The sequence below is a fragment of the Orcinus orca genome, chromosome 16, assembly GCF_937001465.1.
Source record: "Orcinus orca chromosome 16, mOrcOrc1.1, whole genome shotgun sequence".
Classification (NCBI taxonomy): Eukaryota; Metazoa; Chordata; class Mammalia; order Artiodactyla; family Delphinidae; genus Orcinus; species Orcinus orca.
In genome coordinates, this window is record NC_064574.1 from 51,958,191 (window position 1) to 51,978,975 (window position 20,785).

The window sequence follows — 20,785 nt, forward strand, 5'->3', positions numbered from 1 at the left end:
GGGATCTCCTCCTATTCACCCCTCCTCCGCCCTGCGCTCCCGGCCCGGGGCCGGCGCTCCAGCTCCTGCGAGCATGTCACTGGATTTTTAAATGCCTAGTACCTGCCCCGAAGTAGCCCCCGGGTCTGGGATCTAGAGTTGCTAGGACCACCGCGTAGGAAGCAGAGACCCGCTCAGCCCACGTGATTGGGGGAATGAATTCGGTGGCCACAGGCAGCCGCACGCGCGCACACGGGGACCGCGGGCGGAGATGGGCGGGGGGCGTGCCAGGGCCCCGCGGAGGGGGAAGCGGCCCAGCCTCCCGCCGCCCGGAAATCCCCCCTGCGCTTGGCCGGCCGAGCGTCCTGGGGTCTCCGGGAAGGGCGCCTGGGGGAAGGGGAGGACCCCGAGCCGCCCCTCCCCCGGGCCCGGCTTCGAGGATCTGAAAAAGCAGAAGCGAGCGGCGCTCCGGAGAGTCCCACCGGAGCCGGGATCTGGGAAGAGAAACTTGCGGCCGGGGCTGGGGCCGCGCCCCGCGATCTGTGTAGCGCTCGGAGGAGAGGTCCTGGGTCCGGGAGAAGTCCTGCGTCACCACCCGGCCCGCCTCGTCTCGCTGGAAGACCGAAGATCCGGCCCTTTCCCCTGCTGCGCCGTCTTCGCCTAGTGGGTTGCGCCTGACCCGCCCCTCCCCGCCGGGCCCGCCGCTCCAGTCCGGAGGAGGGGCCGTCGGCGCGGACCGGACCGGCCCGCATCCCCGAGAGGCGGCCGTCGCGGACCCGGAGCCCGAGCTTCCACCCCATTCCCGCACCCTCTCAACTCTGCCGGCCCTCCGCTGGACGCCCCTGTGCCCCCCGCATCGTGCTCCCAGGGTCCGGGATCCCCGAGCGGCCCCCCATCCCCTCGCCCACTCCTCGTATCCCGCGCCGGGTCCTCTGAACCAATCTGGGCCCCTGATCTCCACCCCCGGATCCCCAGGGCGGCGTGGGTCAGGTCCCCTCGAGCTCCGCCGGCTGCCAGGGCAGGACCGCGCCATGCTCCGGCTCCTGGCGCTGTTGCTCCCGCTGCTGCCGCAGCCCGCGCGCGCCCGGGAGCCCTCCGCGCAGGACGTGAGCCTGGGCGTGGTGAGTGCCGGGGTTCGCGGGCTCCTGAACCTGCAGGGGTCTGGGAGAGGGAAGCCGGGGCCTGAACTCTCGGGTTCAGAGGAAGCTGGGGGCGGTTCAAATGTCCAAAGAGTGACCGGGGATGGAGACAGGGGACCCGAATTATTGGATCCGTCAGGAGGTTCGGGGCCCGAATTTGGAAATCTGGAAAGGGGCTATGGTCGGGAGGTGGGGACTCTTGGGAACAGATGAACAAGGGCAAGCCCAGGGCTGGAGGGCCTGTACCTTGAGATGGGGAGCAGGCCAGTACCCGAGGCTGAGGACTCTGGACTATCCATGTCTGGTGAGAGGTGGGGCTTCCAGGATGGTGGTGGGAAGGGAAAGTCCCATCTCTTCGACCTTTCCTGCTTCCCCTGTTCCCTCCTCTGGTCTAGGACTGGCTGACCCGCTATGGCTACCTGCCGCCACCTCACCCTGCCCAGGCCCAGCTGCAGAGCCCTGCAAAGCTGCGGGATGCGATCAAGGTCATGCAGAGGTTTGCGGGTCTGCCAGAGACAGGCATCCTGGGTATGTGGCCCCCATCCTCCCTCCCCCAGCCCAGCCTCCGCACCCAGCCTGACCGTTGTTGCCCACCCAACCAACCGCAGTTTCTAAACCTCCCGTGTATCTGAATCATGGGCGTTATGAAATGCTGACCTCAGGTCCCAACTCGGAGGTTCTAAGATATTCCTCTTTCAGTAATTATCAGGAATCTCTTCTTGATAAATGACATGTGAGGTCATTTCAGGCTCCGCTGGTATAGTGAACAAGGTAAATGAGGTCCCTGCTCTCTCGGAGCTAACATTCTAGAGGGAGACACACACAGATCAAGAACAGAAATATGCAAACTAATTTCAGATAGTGGTGAGCATTCTGATGAAAATAAAATGCTAATGGTATTCAGGGAGCTGGTCTGGGCAGGGCAGGCCTCTCTGAAAGATGTCATATGAGTTGGGAGGAGCTCATATGACTTGAAGAATTCATAGGACACAAAGAGGAGGAAACAGCCATGGGAAGATGTGGGAAAAGAGTGTCACAGGCAAGTGCAAAGGCCCTGTGGCAGACACTGGCTTGCATGCCTGTAATGAAAGGAGGACTGATGAGCTAAACAAGAACCTGATCAGGGGCCGTGAAAGGTGTTTCGGTTTGATTTCAAGTGTGATAAGAAACCCTGAGCGGGTTTGAGGGAGAGAGGCAACTTGATGTGATTTGCAATTTTTGTGTGTGTGTGTGATTTGCAATTTTAAGCTTCCTCTGCTTACTGCTGGAGAATGGAGGGTGGGGAGCACCCAGAACAGGAAGGAGGCACGTAGTGTTCAGGCAACGATGTGATGAGACGCAGCTGAATCCAGGGTGTATATTTTGGAGGTAGAGCTGAGAGGCTCGTCTGTTGGGTTAAATGAAAGGAAGAGAGAGGTGGAGGGGTCCTGTCCAGCTACGAGGGGAGGTAGGACCCTTTGGGCAACAGGATGTGCTCAATTGCTCTTTTTTTTTTTTTTTTTTGCGGTACGCGGGCCTCTCACTGTTGTGGCCTCTCCCGTTGCGGAGCACAGGCTCCGGATGCACAGGCTCAGCGGCCATGGCTCACGGGCCTAGCCGCTCTGCGGCATGTGGGATCTTCCCGGACCGGGGCATGAACCCGTGTCGCCTGCATCGGCAGGCGGACTCTCAATCACTGCGCCACCAGGGAAGCCCTCAATTGCTCTTTTTCACCTCAACCTTCACTTGGAGTGAGGGGACGGCTGGGGATGGAGCCAAGCTGGTAAAGGGGATTCCAGGAGATCTGACCTAGGAGGAGCTTGCCACAGACCAGAGACCCAGCTGGCCTGAGGACTTTCAACTTTATCTGGATGTGATGGGGACTTGGGAGCTAGCGTGTGAGGTATGGGCAACCTCCCAGGGGTTCCAGCCTCCAAGAGAGTAGTTCTCACTGCACCCCCAGGGTTCCTTTCTCTAGAGGCCAGCGGCCAGGGCTCAGGGAAGCAGGATGCCCAGATCCTGGCCTGAGACTCTTGAGTCCATGCAGGGCCGTGCAGAGAGTGATACTACCCAGAAGGGCAGTGTCATAGTCTGGTATGAGCTGGCTTCCAGAATTAGATGGCCTGGGTTCCAATCGAAGATGTGGGGCCTTATTGGGCAAGTGTTTGAAGCACTATGAGACTCAGTTTCCCCATGGAGAAAGTGAGCTTGTGCCTACTGGTGACCCCCCTCTGCCACAACCTCTCCCCCAGACCCTGTGACAGTGGCCACCATGCATAAGCCCCGCTGCTCCCTGCCTGATGTGCTGGGGGCGGCGGGGCTGGTCAGGCGGCGCCGCCGGTATGCTCTGAGTGGCAGCGTGTGGAAGAAGCGAACCCTGACGTGGAGGTAGGTCCTGGCGCCCTCTCCCACCCTGGGCCTGCCTGACCCAGCTTCGAGTGAGTGGCTGCCTTCTCCCTCCTCGGCCCCCCTCACTCGCCCCTCCTCTTTCCAGGGTAAACTCCTTCCCCCAGGGCTCAGTGCTGAGCCAGGAGACAGTGCGGACCCTCATGCACCATGCCTTGACCACCTGGGGTGTTGAGTCAGGCCTTGAATTCCAGGAAGTGGGTTCTCAGGACCCGATGGAGCCTGATATCCTCATCGACTTTGCCCGGGCCTATCACCAGGACAGTTACCCCTTCGACGGGCAGGGGGGCACCCTCGCCCATGCCTTCTTCCCTGGGGAGCACTCCATCTCTGGGGACACTCACTTCGATGATGAGGAGATCTGGACTTTTGGGTCAAAAGGTACACTCTCACCTCTTCTGAGAGATCCTCTCCCCAGATCTGTCTGTCCTTAAGAATTAAGTTTAAATTACCTTTATTTATGGAGGCTGTATCAGTTGGGCTTCTCCAGAGAAATAGAACCAGTTGGATGTGTGTGTGTGTGTGTGTGTGTGTGTGTGTATGTATGTGTAGAAAGTGATTTATTTTAAGGAATTGGCTCATAGGATTGCAGAGGCTGGTAAGCCCAAAATCTGTAGGGCAGGCCTGCAAGCTGGAAATTCAGGTGACTTGGTGGTGCACTTCTGAGTCCGGTATTTGCAGAACAAGCCAGCTGGAAACCCAGGCAGGATTTCTACATTGCAGTCTTTGAGGCAGAATTCCTTCTTCTCCAGGAAAGCTCAGTTTTTGTTCTTAATGCCTTCAACTGATTAGATGAGGCCCACCCACGCTATGGAGGGTGATCTGCTCTACTTACTGTCAATTGAATATAGACGTTATCCATGTCTATAAAATAACCTCCACAACAATATCTAGACTGGTGTTTGATCAAGCACCGGGGCGCCATAGTCTGGCCGAGTTAACACAGAAAATTGCCCATCACAGAGTCCTGTTAGATGCTCAGCTCCAAGGTAGGGCTGAGGACTTAAAGGGGCAAAAACACAGCTCTGCCAGCAGCTGAGTCAGAAGAGTAACTGGCAATTGCTACACATGGTGACAAAACCACGGGGAATCACAACAGAGGATGTCCTCAAGCCTGGGGGTGCTCAAAGGAAGGCTGATCCAAAGCTCTTGAGTGCCGGGGACTTCCTGGAAGTGGTGACTTTGTTTGTTCCACACATATATACTGAGTACCAACTAGTGCCCGAGGTTCCACTCTCCCGGCGTATGCAGGGCAGGGGTGGGGTGGGGGTGTGGGAGAGGGGACACATAAGAAAGCACAAGCCAGTGAGCTCTCTGAGGCCAGGGGAGTCAGGGGTGGGAGCACTGGGGGGAGAAATGGCCTGGGACATTTGGGGCTGGAAGGCAAAAATATGGTGTTGGGAGGGGACTACAGAGGCTGGAGGGCAGGTCTCACATCACGAGGGGTCTTGGACAGCACATGGTGGGGTCTGGATGATAGGATTCTGAAGGCAGTGGGAACTGTGGAAGGTTTTGCATTCTAGAAATACCACTGGCTGCCGTTGGGGGCAAGATAGGGACAGGGAGGCAGGAAGCTATCTTGGGGTCCAGGTGAGAGATGGTGGAGGGGATGGGAGTGGGGGCAGAGGGCAGTGGGCAGCTCTGAGGGGAGTCTAGTCAGGATGGGCAAAGATTGGGATCTGACTGGGTTCTAGGGGTGAAGGGGGGTGAGGATGTTTGGGTACCAGCCAGGTTTCTGGCTCAAGGCCCCTGGAGGATGGTGTCCTGTTAATGCAGGTGGGAAGTGGGGGAGGAGGAGGAGCAGACTCGGGAAGGCAGGGGTGAGTTCAGGTTGGGACGTGTGCCTGCAGTGCTGGTTGGCTGGTCAGTGCAGGTGGTGCATTAGTGGTTGGGTATCTTGCACTAGAATTTGGATTCCTCCAACTTAGGTCAGGTTCCCCAGAACTGGAGCTTGAGAGGAAAATTCTTGTGCAAGCAGTTTTCGGGGGCATGTTCTCAGGGGAAAGGGAAGCAGGAGAGGACTGGGGAAAGAAGCTAAGCAAGGATGTGGTCTCAGCTGGACAGGAGCCTGACCCCACAGGGAACACTGGAGCATAAATAATGCCACAGGGCTGGTTCTGCCTGGAGGAAGGGGGCCCAGCTCTTCCAGCCCCCCGCTCCCCACATCGATCAGCCACTGGCTGCAGACTGCTCAGGGAAGGGGAGGCTGGGCCAGGAGGGAGAGCCATTTCCTGGGGGAGGGGGTGGCCGGAGGATGGGCACACAGGCTCTGTAGAGGATTTGGGTGAGGTGCAGATCACATAGATAGACAAATCCACCATAGGGAGGCTGTGTAATGCAGCATTTAAGATCTCCGGGTTGAAGTGGAACTCGAGCCAGGGTTCTTCTGCCTGCTGCGTGTATCAGTTACTTGACCTCAATGTGCTCAGTTTCTTCATCTGAGAAGTGGGGATAATAATAGTATGTGCTGGTCCCATGGGCTTGCAGATTAGACGAATAATTCACCTACAGCTCTCAGCACAGAACAGGCTGTTCACTGCCAGCTGCTATGAGCTGGGTCTGGTGGCAGATTTGAGAGTTGGCAGTACTTGGGGGTAAGGTTCCAGGAGAATGTAGAATGTGACGATCAAGTTCAGAGCTGTGGGGCGTCCCACAATTAAGAGGAGGGTGGCAGGGAAGGAGGAATGAAAGGAAATGCAGAAAAACCAGGCTGAGGGCTTCCCTGGTGGCGCAGTGGTTGAGAGTCTGCCTGCCGATGCAGGGGACACGGATTCGTGCCCCGGTCCGGGAAGATCCCACATGCCACGGAGCGGCTGGGCCTGTGAGCCATGGCCGCTGAGCCTGTGCGTCCGGAGCCTGTGCTCCATAATGGGAGAGGCCACAACACTGAGAGGCCCGCGTACCACACACACACACAAAAAAACAGGCTGAAAGGTGACCAAGAACAAAAGCAAAGGAGGAAGTGGACAGGAGTGAGCAGGGCAGCAAATCATCCAGTAAGTTATTTATGCCTGGATCTGGCCCTCTGGGGACAAAGTGACCTTAGTGCCCACAGGCTTGGTGGGTGGCGGGAGAATCTAGACCACAGAGGCGTGAGAGGAGCTGAGGAATTGAAGGCTGAGTTCAGACCACTGACCAGAGAACTTGTTGGGGAGGGAGAAGGGATATGGATGCGGGGCAGACAGGTCCAGGGGGTGTCTTAGGATGAGGGAGTCTTGAGCACTCAGGGACAGTGGATGAGCCAATAGAAAGAAAGGGGTGGGGGATGGGTACATGGATCATGGATTAATGGATGGATAAATGGATGGATGAACGGACACACGGATGGATCGATGGACAGCTGGATGCATGCACGTATGAATGCAGTGATGAACGGATGGGTGGGGCATTGTCCTTGTCCTGGAGGAGGTGAGCGAGGCAAGGACCTCTGCCCAGGGCACTGCAAGAGGCAGGAGGTGAGCTGGGGGAGATGAAGCACTGTGCCCGATGCACAGGAAGTTACAGATTACACCAGCGGCCTGTCTTGATGAAATAGGAAATGCATTTGTCAGCATTTGTCATCTAAGAGTTGGGAGCTGGGGCTGGGGCTGGGTAGCGGGCTGAAGGGGCTATGAGTCTGGAATTGAAGCTGAGTGGAGAGAGCAAAGGAGCTGCCCACTGAGGCTGTGGGCAAGGATGCGAGGAGGTGCTGAGGACCCCCAGAGATGGGCACCGGGAGTCTCATGTGGCTGGATCTGCATGGTTGTGTAATTTCCCCAGCTGAATAGCGTGAGAAGGTTGCAAGAAAGGGGTGCGGCCAAAGGAGAGGCAAGGCGGGGTGGGGGGGAGTGGTGAGATATGAAAAAGATCTACCCAATTAAGACACCAAACGTCCTGTCCTCCAATTTCTTAGAAAAAGCACTCAGTGCAGTGAGAAAATCCACAGTCAACATGGGAATTCATCAGTACTTACGAGTTTGACCAAGACATCTGAAATCATTGCTGAGCTGCAGGACAGCACAGCCAGGGTACCAGCTCTGTCATTTAACTTGATCTCTCTGTGCCTCAGTTTCCTCACTTGTAAAATGGGGATAGGAGGTAGAGGTTTGTGAAAAGTAAATGGGGACAAGTGTTTGCTACTCTGCTTATGACTCACTCATTTCATCCTTAGATTCTCGCCTAGTGGCCTTGAGGGGTGGAGAGAAATTTGCTTTTCAGTTCACCAGGTTACTTCCAATAAACCCACATGCAGCACTGCTCACTCTAGTTAGAGATTTCCATGAAGTAGATCAACATCTGGGGAAATCCGTACCTCCAGGCGGGGCTGCTTGCCTCTCTTGCTGTCTCTGTCCCTCCTTGGCCTCTCACTGGCTCAGGAATCAATGAGGCGCTGGGGTTTGGCCAGCAGCTGGGAGTGTGGAGAGGCTCGGTCCTGGCACCTGGGCTGTCCCCCCAAGGAAGAGGCTTCTGTGGTCAGAGAGGCTGGGCACCAGGGCTAGCAGGCTGTGGTTGGAGAGTCCGTGCTAGAGCTTTGTGTTCTGAGAGGGATGAAGTCTGCAGTGGTGGGGAGGGAAGGCGAGGACCCCAGGGAGGTGGGGGTGGGGGTGGAGGCTGTGGGAGAGGGAGATGGGGGAGGGAAAATAGAGGACTGAGGGGTTGTGGGCACTGGGGCGGGAGGTGAAGCCGGGACTGCAGACCATGGGGTGGGAGTGGGGCCATGGAGTCTGACCAACATTCCCCATGGGTGGGAGTGGGAAGGGTTTGGAGGGGTGGCGGGCCTCTGCCAACAGACTGGAGCTGTGAGAAGGGTACTCCAAGGGCTGGAGCTCCCTTAAGAGAACTGCACACACCCTAAGTTTCCTGATTCCCCCAGAATGTTTCTGTATGTTGCCTTCTTGGGGGAAGGGGCTTCGTCAGTGTAAAGCTGCTCCTTCCTCTATTCACACTGTTTCCTCCTGCTCTTCCCCCAACCTGCTCTGTGGCTCTTTTCAGACTGGCACTCCAGCATCTAGCACGGCCAAACAAGGCTACTCAAGAACATTTACCAAATAAGTGAATGCAGAGAGGAAGGATAAAATGGCTGGGGGGGTGGGGGCGGGTGTCCGGGTAGAGGAGGCCATGGCCACCTGTGAGGGTCTCCTGGTTGTTTCTGCCCAGCAGAAGGCCCCATTCCCCGGGGCCTGGGGGTGCTAGGGGTGGGGGTGGGGCACAGCTCCAGCCCATTCTCCCTCCCTCCCCAGATGGCGAAGGGACGGACCTGTTTGCCGTGGCTGTTCATGAGTTTGGCCACGCCCTGGGCCTGGGCCACTCCTCAGCGGCCAACTCCATCATGAGGCCCTTTTACCAGGGCCCGGTGGGCAACCCCACCGAGTACCGCCTGTCCCAGGACGACCTCGAAGGCCTGCAACAGCTCTACGGTACAAGGAGCGATGGGGCGCTCGCCGGGTAGCCTCTGCAGCAGGGTCAGGGGACTCACCGCTCTCTAACGGTTTCTCCACAGGGAAAGCACCCCAAACCCCACTTGACAAGCCCACAAGGAAACCCCTGGCTCCTCCTCCCCCGCCCCCTGCCCTGCCCCCGGACCGGTGAGTATCTCTTCTGCTGTGAGGCTTTGGGTGAGCTCCCTAACCTCAGGGTCCTCCTACACGAGATGGGCAGGTAAGAGTCCCTGCCTTGTAGGATGCCGTCCAGGTTAAGTAAAGGGAGAGGGGCCCCCCAACCCTCTCTGTTCACCTCTCTTTTCCTTCCCAGCCCCTCCCAACCCGTTCCTGATCGATGTGATGGCCATTTTGACGCCATCGCCAACATCCGAGGCGAAACTTTCTTCTTCAAAGGTAAGTGACTTCGGACCTCCCCGACCCCATATAGTTGGCTTCCTACCCACTTAGAGTGACCCGCCCGCCGGGGCTATGAGGTTCGCAGGGATGCGGGACTTTCAGTGCTAAAAAGGGGAAAGCCCTGGATCAGCCGGTCACCCAAGAGCCACTGCAGCCTTGATTTTCAGATGGACCTGCCCAACCTGCGGTGGGAGGGGAAACCTAGCGCTGTGTTCGAGCCACACACTGCGGGGTGGGGGGTGGGGAGGAGACCTCCTGCCGTCTCATCTCACGCCCACATGCCCACCCCTTCTTCCCCCGTAGGCCCGTGGTTCTGGCGCCTCCAGCCCTCGGGACAGCTGGTGTCCCCCCGGCCCGCCCGGCTCCATCGCTTCTGGGAGGGGCTGCCGGCCCAGGTGAAGGTCATCCAGGCCGCCTACGCCCGGCACCCGGACGGCCGGATCCTTCTCTTCAGCGGTGAGTGGGGCTCGAGGCGTGGCTGGCTCCGGGCGTGCGCAGCGCCGCTCACCTGCCCCTCCCCCCCACCCACTCAGGTCTGCAGTTCTGGGTGTTCCAGGACCGGCAGCTGGAGGGCGCCGCGCGGCCGCTCACGGAGCTGGGGCTGCCCGCGGGAGAGGAGGTGGACGCCGTGTTTTCTTGGCCGCTGAACGGGAAGACCTACCTGATCCGGGGCAGGCGGTACTGGCGGTACGACGAGGCCGCAGCGCGCCCGGACCCCGGCTACCCGCGCGACCTGAGCCTCTGGGAGGGGGCACCGCACGCCCCCGACGACGTCACCGTCAGCAACACAGGTGGGAGAGATCGCCCGCGGGGAGAGGCCGAGGGATGGGGAGCTAGAGGACGTCCCGGGGTTTTGGAGAGCCCTGGGGAGAGAAGCTACACGGGGGGAGGGGCAGGCCTGGACCAGCCCCTGAAGCATCTGCTCCCTCCCCTCAGGTGACACCTACTTCTTCAAGGGCGCCCACTACTGGCGCTTCCCCAAGGGCAGCGTCAAAGCCGAGCAGGACTCCCCCCAACCAATGGGCCCTAAGTTTCTGGACTGCTCCGCCCCCAGACCCCCCAAAGCGACCCTTAAGCCAGGAGCCTGCGACTGTCAGTGCGAGATCAGTCAGGCGGCAGGGCGGCCGTCCGTGGCCCCCCTGCTGCCCCTTCTGCCCCTGCTGGTGGCGGGCTTCGCCTCCCGCTGAGGGGGGACCGCCCGCCACATGGAAGGGACCAGATCTCCCACCGCGGGCCCTCTGTCCCCGGAGGCGGAGCTCAGCGAGGATGCACCTGGGCGGATGCGGGTGGAGTTAAGCCCTGGGAAGGCCAAGAGGTGGTGACAGGACTAGCCCTGGCACTGAATGCCCCACGTGTTTGGCCTCCTAGTTCTCTCCTTCCCCTCCCCTGGCAACCCGGACTCCGGCCTGGCTTCGACCCCGCAGGACTCTTATTTTCCCGGAATACCTAGCCTTTCCCGGAGCTCAGCCGGCTGACTCCCTGCAGCCTTGGACCCGCCTGACAACAGCAGCTGTCCCAAGCTGTTCAGGTCTTTACAGGACAGGCCTGCCCCGGACGCTGAACCCCAGGCTGGCTCTCCACCTGCTGCTCTGACGTTTCTCACCCTGCCCTGCGTCCATGAAGTCCCAGTCAAGCCATATTGGTGGGGACCCCAAACCCAGCCCTGAGACCACCCCTGAGCACCAGTGTCCCAAGTTCTGGGTGGACCTTCTTTCTAGTCACCACGCTGGTACCAGAAATGCCTACGTTCAATAGGACACCATCCTGTCCCTAAAACGCCTCTCCCCACCTCCACACCTGAGCCTCTACCACCTCCTTCTGAACTGCTTGGCTCCATCAGCTCAATGCTGGTGGAAAGACAGTGGACTGGTCCCTTCTTAGTCCAGGGTCACTGGCTCCTCAGCTTTCCTGGGTGATGAGTGAGTGGAACCTGGGCCATCTCATTGACCCCACTGCAACCTCCCCCCTGCCCACTATCCACAGAATTCAGGATCTAAATCAGTGCCTCTGCAACTATGCTTTTGGAATATTACACAACAGAATGACCCACTAAACTTAAAAATGCAGATTCCATGCCCTCGCTCTGAATGCTCACTCTGGGGCTGGGGCCATGAATCTGCATTTGAACAAGCTGGGGTGGGGGTGGGGGTGGCCCTGCTGGGCAAGGGAACTGGGCCAGCAGCTGTCGTCTCTGTGTCTCTGCCTTGTGGCTTTTCTGTGTCTCTGCCATGTTCTCTCTCCCAGGGGCCAACCCCTTCCTGTTGTCTACAAAGCCCAGCTGATGGCCTTGGTTGAGAGAGGTCCACCCCCCATGTGTGGAGTCACTTAGCAGCCACTTCTTTGGTTGGTACCCAGCTTCAGGGGCCCCACAGTGCTGCCCAGAGCTGAGGCCAGTGGGGATGTTGCCCACCTCGGTCACGAGCAGGAGACCAGTAGGAGGGTGACAGCCAGGTGTCTTCAACCAGCCCGGAACCTGAAAATTCAAGGCCACCAGAAAGCCATCTGGGCCTCTGTTAGGATCCTTGTGAAGTATGAGGAGGAGGAAACTTGTATTTGAAGAGCTTGTCAGCCCCACCAGGAGGACAATAAAAATGACGGGAGAGAAAGCCCTTCGTTTCTTCTGAGCACTGATGGAGCTGGGGTGAAGTTCGGTGGCAGAAACTTGACAGACCCAAATCACTCTGATTTGCAGAAGAGGTTGGAATCCAGCGTTGATGGGAGACAGGGTGGATGAGAATGAATGGGAGGAGGAACCCAAAAGTTGGTTGAAGGGAGCCCAGAGGAGGGATGTCCCATGTGAAATTTGAGGCTGCTTTCACTGCTACAATGGAAACTTCTTCTGCAGCCTTTAAGACTTCATTAAGTCTGCTACACAAAAATGCCACATTAAATTGAATTATATTATTTAAAGAACAGTACAGTCCCATAATAAAAATGTAAAACTTTTGTGTTTCAAAGGAGACCATCAGAAAAGTGAAAAGTCACCCCAGACACCCTTGTCCCTTGTATACCCCCTTCTTCATACACTCTCTCCCTAAATGCAGATTCTTTAGGTCCAAACAGGCAGAGCTTCAGACTGCAAGTCAGCTCTTCCAAAATGACCCTGCAGCAAACACTGCAGGATTCCACCCAATGGGGTCTCTGGAGTCAACAACTCAGGGACCGAAGTGGATGTTGTTGCCAGCGGCAGTGGGAGGGGATGGGGAGTGAGAATTTCATGGTTGCGGAATTTTGGTTTTACAAGATGAAAAGTTCTAGGGATGGTGGTGATGGCTCCACGAGAAGGTGAATATATCTGATGCCTCAGAAACGTGCACTTAAAATGGTGATGGTAAAGGGTATGCGACATGTGTTTTATTTCACGTACAATAAATTCTTAAAAAAAAAAAAGTGAAAAGAATGGGGAATTTTTTTTTTTTTTTTTTGTGATACGCGGGCCTCTCATTGTTGTGGCCTCTCCCGTTGTGGAGCACAGGCTCCGTACGCGCAGGCTCAGCGGCCATGGCTCATGGGCCCAGCCGCTCCGCGGCATGTGGGATCTTCCCGGACCAGGGCACAAACCCGTATTCCCTGCATCGGCAGGCGGACTCTCAACCACTGCGCCACTAGGGAAGCCCGGGGGAAAATTTTTTGCAAATGATATATCTGATAAGGGATTTTTATCCAATATATATACACTACCCTGACAACAATAAAAAGACAAATAACTCAATTTAAAAATGGGCAAATGGGGCTTTCTTGGTGGTGCAGTGGTTGAGAATCCGCCTGCCAATCCAGGGGACACAGGTTCGAGACCTGGTCTGGGAAGATCCCACATGCCGTAGAGCAACTAAGCCCATGAGCCACAACTACTGAGCCTGTGCATCTGGAGCCTGTGCTCCGCAACGGGAGAGGCCGCGACAGTGAGAGGCCCGCGCACCACAATGAAGAGTGGCCCCTGCTCGCCGCAACTGGAGAAAGCCCTCGCACAGAAACGACCCAACACAGCCAAAAATAAAAAAAAAATAAATAAATTTAAAAATGGGCAAAGGGACTTCCCTGGTGGTCCAGTGGCTAAGACTCCACGCTCCCAATGCAAGGGGCCCTGGTTCAATCCCTAGTCAGGGAACTAGATCCCACAAGCATGCCTCAACTAGAGATTCCGCATGTTGCAACAAAGATCCCTCATGCCGCAAGACCCGGAGCAGCCAAATAAATAAATATTTAATTTAAAAACATAAAACCTACTATTTAAAAAATCATTAAATAAAATAAAAAATAAAAATGGGCAAAGGATCAGTGTATACATTTCTCCAAGGAAGACGTACAAATGGCCCATAAGCACATGAAAAGATGCTCAACGTCCTTAATCATCAGGGAAATGAAAATAAAAATCAGAGTGAGATACCACTTCACACCCACTAGGATGCCTAGAATCAAAAAGACATAGGGGGCTCCCAGGGGGCTCCCTGGTGGCGCAGTGGTTGAGAGTCCGCCTGCCGATGCAGGGGATACGGGTTCGTGCCCCGGTCTGGGAAGATCCCACATGCCGCGGAGCGGCTGGGCCCGTGAGCCATGGCGGCTGGGCCCGTGAGCCATGGCCGCTGAGCCTGAGCGTCCGGAGCCTGAGCGTCCGGAGCCTGTGCTCCGCAACGGGAGAGGCCGCAACAGTGAGAGGCCCGCGTACCGCAAAAAAAAAAAAAGACATAATAGTAAGTGTTGATAAGGATGTGTGGAAGTTTGATACATTACTGCTGGGAATGTTGAATGATTTGTCATTTTGGAAAATAGTCTGGTGGTACCTCAAAAAGTTAAAAACATAGTTACTGTATGACCCAGCCATTCTACTCCCAGGTGGAATTCATGAGAAAAAGCATGTCCACACAGAAACTTGTACATGAATGTTCATAGCAACATTATTCATAATAGCCAGAAGGTGGAAACAACCCAAAAGTCCATCAGTGGATGAATGGAGAAACAAAATGTGGTCTATCCTTACTGTGGAATGTTGTGCAGCCATAAAAAAGAATGAAGTCCTGGTACACGCTGCCACATGGAGGAACTGAAAACACTATACCGAGTGAAAGAAGCCAGATACAAATGGTCACATACTGTATGAGTCCGTTTATATGAAATGTCGAGAATAGGCAAATCTACAGAGACAGAAAGTAGATTAGTGGTTGCCTGGTAACGGGCACTGGAGGATGATGGCTTAGGGGTGCAGAATGGCTTTTTTTTTTCTTTCTGGCTGCTGGCTGAGCAGCGTGGCATGAGGGGATCTGACCAGGGATGGACCCATGCCCCTGCAGTGGAAGCAAGGAGTCCTAACCACTGGACCGCCAGGATAGACCCCCAGAATGGCTTTTTGAGGTGATGAAAATGCTCTGAAATTGATTGTGGTAGTGATGGTTGAGCAGTTCTGTGCATTGAATTGGGCACTTTCCTGGGTGAATTGTATGGTATGTGAATTATATCTCACTAAGGCTCTAAAGAAAATGGCTCAGTCCATGATGAAACACAAAATGCCTTCAGATGGTGGCCTTCATGAGACAGACATGGGGGGCAGAGTGTCACGTCTCAGGGAGCCAGGTTTCCAGAGATGAAACCAGAAATACGACTTGCAGCTGAAGCAGGAGCTGCTCCCTTCTCTCCCTCTCACCCTGGAATTCAAAGATGGCTCAGGGAAGATCTGGACTTCCTGGGTGGGGAAAGGGGTTTTCAGACAATTGAATGGGCTCCTAAGGGTCAGGGGATGTTAGCTGGAGTCCAGTGAACCCAAGTGAGGCTTTCAGCAAGGAGTGGGACTTGTAGGTCTGTCCCTCTTGGGCTCACACGAGTGGCCCCTAAGGAACTGTTCTTCTTCAAGGATATTACAGTTTGTAGTTTGCTTCCCCAAATTCATATGGTGAAGTTCTAACCGCCACTACCTCAGAATGCAACCTTATCTGGAGATGGGTCATAACAGAGGGAATCAAGTTAAAATGAAGTCCTTAAAAAAAAAAAAAAAAGTCCTTAGTGTATGCCCTAATCCAGTATGACTGGTGACCTTATAGAAATGGGGAATTAGGAGACAGATACGTGTCTAGGGAGGATGCCATGTAAACATGGAGATGGCTGTCTGCACGCCTAGGAGAGAGGTCTGGAACACATCCCTCCCTCAGGGCTCTCAGAGGAACCAAGCCTGCAGACACCTTGATTTCAACTTCTAGGCTCCACCGGGAGAGAATAAATTTGTGCTGTTTAGACACCGGTCTGTGGCAGTTTGTTAGGGCAGCTCTGGGTCACTAATACAGTCAGCAAGGCCATGGCCATGCTGGGCTGTGAGGAGCTGTGGCTGCAGCTGGGAGGCAGGCCAGGCTGTGAGAGATAGGGCCAGGGAGAGCCCTGCCATGGTGGCTCCGGATTGAGGGGCTCCCAGAGGGCTCAGGGGCATCCCCCATATCTTAACCCGCAGCTGGGTGACGTCCTTCTCCAGAGCTCCAGAAGATTCTTCAGCCTGCTGTCTCAAGTCTGGACTTTCCCTCTGCCCCTCCCCTCTCTTGAGCTGATGGGTCAGGGGTGAGGCCCGTGCTGGGCTCAGAGAGTCCCATCCCAGCTCAGGGTGGAGGGGCGACAGCCAGGGACCCTGAGTGTAAGGGAAATGCCCTCCTCAGTCCAGGCCCCTCAGACCTCTGTTGCCTCGTCTTTCCTTTCTTCTGTCTCTTCCCCTCTCTGTCTCTGTTTCTGTCACACACACGCAAACACACACAGCTGACCCTGCATCCTGCCCCAGGGTGGCTCCACCCTCCCCCGCCCCTCTCTCTTCTGCTCATAAATCAGTGGATCTCAGGGGTCAGCAGACAGCTCAGCTGGGGCTCTGGCTGGAGGAACTCAAGGTCACTGGCTCAGGAGAAGCAAAAGTTGGGGGAGGGGGCTGATCTGTAGCCAGAGGACTTTCCAGGGTGGCGGGACAGGCTGCTTCTCTGAAATCCTTTTCCTCACACCTGTTCCTCCCACTAGGTCACAGCAGCAGAACCCGGAGCCACCATGTGCTTCTCCAAAGTGAGTGAGAGCGAGTGATGGGGGGGAGATTGGGCCCTGGAGTCTCATTTCCCCCGTGTCCCCCACCCCCACCAGCTCAGCCCCCACCCCTGCTGACTGGTCCACATGCACCTGCCTCTGTCCCACCCTCCCTGGGCCCTGGGGGAGCCACCGGGGAAGCAGAGGGTCAAAGGCATGTGACCTGTGCCATCAACAGGGCCCAGTCTCACAATGACCCTGTTCGAATGCCCTGCTGTCACCGTCCTGAAATCCTGCATAATTGTGGACAAAGGACCCTACAGTTTTCTTTTGCTCTGAGCCCTTTCCTTTATGGAGCAAGTCCTGTTGTGGGCCAGTATTCCTGTCTGGGAGGTCAGTTATGGGGGGCAGCTCTGTGTGCGTGTCTGTGTGTGCAGGAGCACAGAGGAGTTATGGGACAAGGGTTTCACTTTAGGAATTAGACTGGACATGCTCGTGGGGGAGCTGGAAATGGAGGGTCTGCAGTGTAAGAGGAATCAGCCATCCCCTTGGACCCCGTCTACACCCCGGAAACCCAGGGGTTGAGGCTGGGCAGTGCTTTCCGAGAAACTTAAAAATATTCTTCACAGGTGCCTGGCCTCACTGTCTATTCTTTCCCTTTGGGGTGCCTTCCCCCCTTCCCCCACCACACCACTCCCCCCACCTCAATTCTGAGGGTGACCAGACCAGGGAGCTCTGGGCCACGCAACACAGGGATCGGGGAGTGGTCTTTGTGGGATGACCCAGGGCTGAGTGGTCAGGCTCAGTTAGAGGGACAGGAGATTGTTCCCACTGGCCCCCAAGGTGTTTTTTTGCCCCGTTGTGTGTAACACTGGGCTGACAGGGTGGTGCCCCTGGTGACACAAAGTGTGCAGACAGGTGCCTTGCACACGCTGTGAGTGGCACTGACCACCCAGGGGCCGGAAGGCAGTGTGGACAGCGCCAGATTGGGACCATAATGTGGAGTCTAGTGAGGGGTCTGTGGGGCACCTCCCACCTCCATGGTGGAGCCAAGTGTCTGGCGGGGAGGTGCTGGGGCCCGGGGGCCTGCAGGGTCAGCAGTCAGGTAGAGCCTCAGACAGGAGAGGACAGTGCCAATTCCTCCCTGTTCAGCTCTCAACAGGACCACGGAGGGCTAGGGATCTGGGAACCAGGTTGACCCTGCACACTCAGTGGCAATGGTTCTACTTGTGTGTGTGTGTGTGTGTGTGTGTGTGTGTGTGTGTGTGTGTGTGTAACAGGTCTGGGGGAGTTGGCAAGGTCACATAAGCCTGAGTGTCACTGTTACCTCCACAGGGAGTCCCAGATAACATTGCTTCTCTGAGGGCCAAAATGGCAAGAACCTCTTCCCCATGTATGGTTGGGGGATGCAGGAGGCCTGGGTTCTGCTGGGTGAAGCTGAGAATGTCCTGGCCCACCTGAGACGCAGGAGGGAGAAGGACCAGGCCTCTTTGTCCCAACTCTGTCTCTCTTCACAGCATGAGTGTGTGGACGACTTCTGTGATGACCTCCAAAGTCAACCCCAAGCAGAAACACAGGTGGGTCAGTGCGCCCCTACTCCCCTTGCCTCCCCAGTTTAAGTGTGGTGGGTGGTTTCTGATGATGGTGATGATGAAGGTGAAAGCTCAGCACCCAGTCTTTACACTGGACAAAATTCCTACCTGTGTGGCAGGTGAGTGCACAGGTGGGGGGTACAGAGGCCCAGGGATGCTGAGGGAGGTGTCCAAGTCAGAGGGCAATTGATGGCAGGGCAGGGATGCCAGATGCCTGGTCCCCAGGCACGTGGGCTGAACCCTCACCTTGCGGTGAGGGGCCACAGATGAGAACAAGCTGGGGCTTGGGGTTTGAGACTGAAAGTGAGAGTGGGTGGGGGGATTTTAAACGGAGCGTTGTTTTCCCAGCAGGTCGAGTCAGTCCTAGCAAAGCTGGACATGAGTTTGGGCCTTGCCCGTCCCCCAAAGAGTAGCCCCCAGGGTTGGATCAGCCAGGTTATCTGGGTTGCTGTCTCCCTTTGGACTCATCTGGATGCATGGGAGGCCACAGTGGGGACCACAGACCTCAGCGGCAGGGGCAGGTGTGCAGCCTCCACACTTCCTCTCCCCAGGACCAACTCAGTGAGAACCTGCTTGAAGCTGTGGATGCCGAAGTTCACAACAATGTACCGGTGAGTATGAACCACTGTCACAGCCCCTTGCTTCCCCTCCACCTTACTCTCTCTCGCCGTTGGCACTGCCATGTGTGCACATAGCTCCCCTGAGTGGGGGTTGGAGAGATGGCCCCTGAGAGCTCGGGAGGTGCAGCCTTGCTGGCACTGGCCTCCCCGCCCAGCACACAGTGGCCAGAGCCCCGCCCTGAATTCACAATGATGAGCCCCGTGGGCCTGGTGCTGGGCTCAGAGGCCAGTATGCCAACAGGCAGGTACACCTCACCATGGTGGTTTACGCCTTGAGGGGAATTGAGGGGCCAGGCCCCGCCTCTGGGAAAAGTCCTGGTGTCCATGGAGCTGTTGGCAGGAAAGCAGGCAGTTTCCATTTGCGGGCTTCTGTGTCCCAGACTCTCACAAAGGCTTGGAGGCCTCAGCCAGGGTCAGGACCTGGGGCTGCATCCCCGCTAGGGGGGGTCCCTGAACAGCCTCCCATCCCTGCAGGAGTTCACCCCTGTGCTTGGTGAAGTGCAGCAGGAATTCCGTTGTAGAATCCGGAGGCCCTCTGGTACTGACAATCCAGGAGACCCGGAGAGGCCCTCTGGCTCTGACAATTCAGGGGACCAGAAGCCGGGAAAGAGCTTTCCGGACAGAGCGCTGAGGCAGTTCTGAGAATGGCTGCAGAAGCTGAAGCGGAAGTTTTTTGTTGCGCTTGCCTGCCTGCGGCAGAAGGGGGCTGCCGGCCTACAGGCCTTGCGCAGTGCGGTTGAGGCAATCTGGGGAGAGTTGAAGCGTTTCTTCTCCTCTGTGGGGCAGGTCTTCAAGAGCCTCATCTAGGTCTAGGGAGCCCCACAGGGTCCGGGAGGAGATTGGCCTCATGTAGAAGCCAATTTGATTTTCCCCTTCTCAGTAAGAATCTTCTGAAGCGACCTTTGCCCTCCTGCTCACCCTTGACCCATCCTTGCAACCTCCCTCACCTCCTGTCCTTCAGGGAGGACACCACCATCAAGCTCTCCCCACCTGGGTTTCTTTCTCCAGGTCTGACCTGCCTGTCGCTGTAGTGCTGAAATCCTAATAAAAGTTGATTGAACCAAATGGAGTGCCTGTGGGGATGGAGGCTGGGGGCCCAGTGGTGACAGGCAGAGTTCGTGGGTCAGATGGACCCAGGTGGGGGTCCTGGTTCTGGGTGAACAAGGACAAGCCACCCGCCTCTCTAATCTGTAACTAGGGACACTGGTCAAGGACTGACTCATGGTGAGGACTGGACCATCTCAGGCCACTGCATTGCTTATCGCGGTGCCTGAGGCATAGTAGGTGCTCAATAAATGCACACTCCTGGGGCACAGGGAGCTCCGGGGAGCGGCTTTGACCCCTCTTTTCTTCTCCTGATCTCCCTCTTTGGGCCTTCACCACTCCAGCTGGGGCCTCGCAGCTCCTTGATCAGAGCCCCAGGAGCCAGGGAGGGTGCACCCAATCCTGGGCCAGGAGGGAAGGCAGAGTAGGAGAGGTGGGAGCTGGGTCTCTGGGCCTGTGGCCTCCCTCACCTGGGCCTGCAAATGCAGACTGGGCGATCCAGGAGCAAGGCCTGAGGGCCAGCCATGCTCACCATCTCTGAGGCCAAATTCCCCTACCCCCAATCTCTCCAACCTCACCCCAAGCAGCCCTGACATCCTGCCTCAGGGTGCTCACAGAGTAGCTTTTCCTTTGGGGATTCTCTGCAACCCACTCTTCCTCCCAACCCCTGAAGGGCTGGACCTTCCATAGGCTCAGAGCTTTCCCTCCCAACTGTGCCTGAGAACCACCTCTACTTTCCCCAGATTTGGGGCTGGTTCTTCAGTTCCTTGAGCTTTGGTTGATGAGTTCACTTCCTTTCCACAAGCATTTGCTAAGGAGCAGTCTTGTGTCAGGTTGGTGGAGGGGCAGTAATTAAAATATAATATTTTTTGAGTGAAAAGTGACAGACAAAAGCAGGTGTATGTGTGCTCTGGAGCTGGGGTGGGCAGCTTTTCTCTCCTGTATTTTTAGCAGAAGTCACGTGATTTAAAATCTATCCACCAGAGGGAGAGGCAAACCAAGTCAGCCTGATGGGCAGGAAGAAGGTGGGGCAAACCTACAAGGCAGCTTTGGGTTTAGAAGAGTATGATGGTTAGGGGTCCCCAACTGTCAACCTGACTTGGCTGTGGGCAGGTTAGTTTCTCCTGTTAGCATTTTCAGTTAGAATTAGTTACCAGTGTTATAGAAGAAGAGGTTTCCTGTATTAATCCAGAATCTGGGATTTTAAGTTTTATTCATTTTAATTAATTTAA

General features: G+C 56.2%; 2 protein-coding genes across 4 annotated transcripts; both read left to right on the top strand.

Annotated features, from left to right (window-relative positions):
- The first annotated feature begins 270 nt into the window (after window positions 1–270).
- Window positions 271–12,443, top strand: MMP25 (matrix metallopeptidase 25). 3 transcript variants are annotated; one of them, XM_033429005.2, is made up of 10 exons: window positions 279–1,100; window positions 1,514–1,646; window positions 3,350–3,485; window positions 3,592–3,884; window positions 8,723–8,899; window positions 8,983–9,067; window positions 9,234–9,316; window positions 9,623–9,775; window positions 9,853–10,110; window positions 10,688–12,443. In XM_033429005.2, the coding sequence occupies exons 1-10, from the start codon at window positions 1,011–1,013 to the stop codon at window positions 10,792–10,794; spliced, it is 1,515 nt and encodes a 504-aa protein (XP_033284896.1). In that variant the 5' UTR covers window positions 279–1,010; the 3' UTR covers window positions 10,795–12,443. The 3 variants fall into 3 exon arrangements, with proteins under 3 accessions (XP_033284897.1, XP_033284896.1, XP_004270308.1); XM_004270260.4 differs by having other exon boundaries at window positions 283–1,100; window positions 10,256–12,443; XM_033429006.2 differs by lacking the exon at window positions 8,723–8,899 and having other exon boundaries at window positions 271–1,100; window positions 10,256–12,443.
- Window positions 12,444–16,244: 3,801 nt separating this feature from the next.
- On the top strand, window positions 16,245–19,564 carry LOC105748024 (uncharacterized). The gene is given in 5 exon segments (XM_049699402.1): window positions 16,245–16,339; window positions 17,815–17,874; window positions 18,441–18,572; window positions 18,984–19,039; window positions 19,076–19,564. Coding segments are annotated over 5 exon segments (504 nt in total). The 5' UTR covers window positions 16,245–16,324; the 3' UTR covers window positions 19,317–19,564.
- Window positions 19,565–20,785: the final 1,221 nt, after the last annotated feature.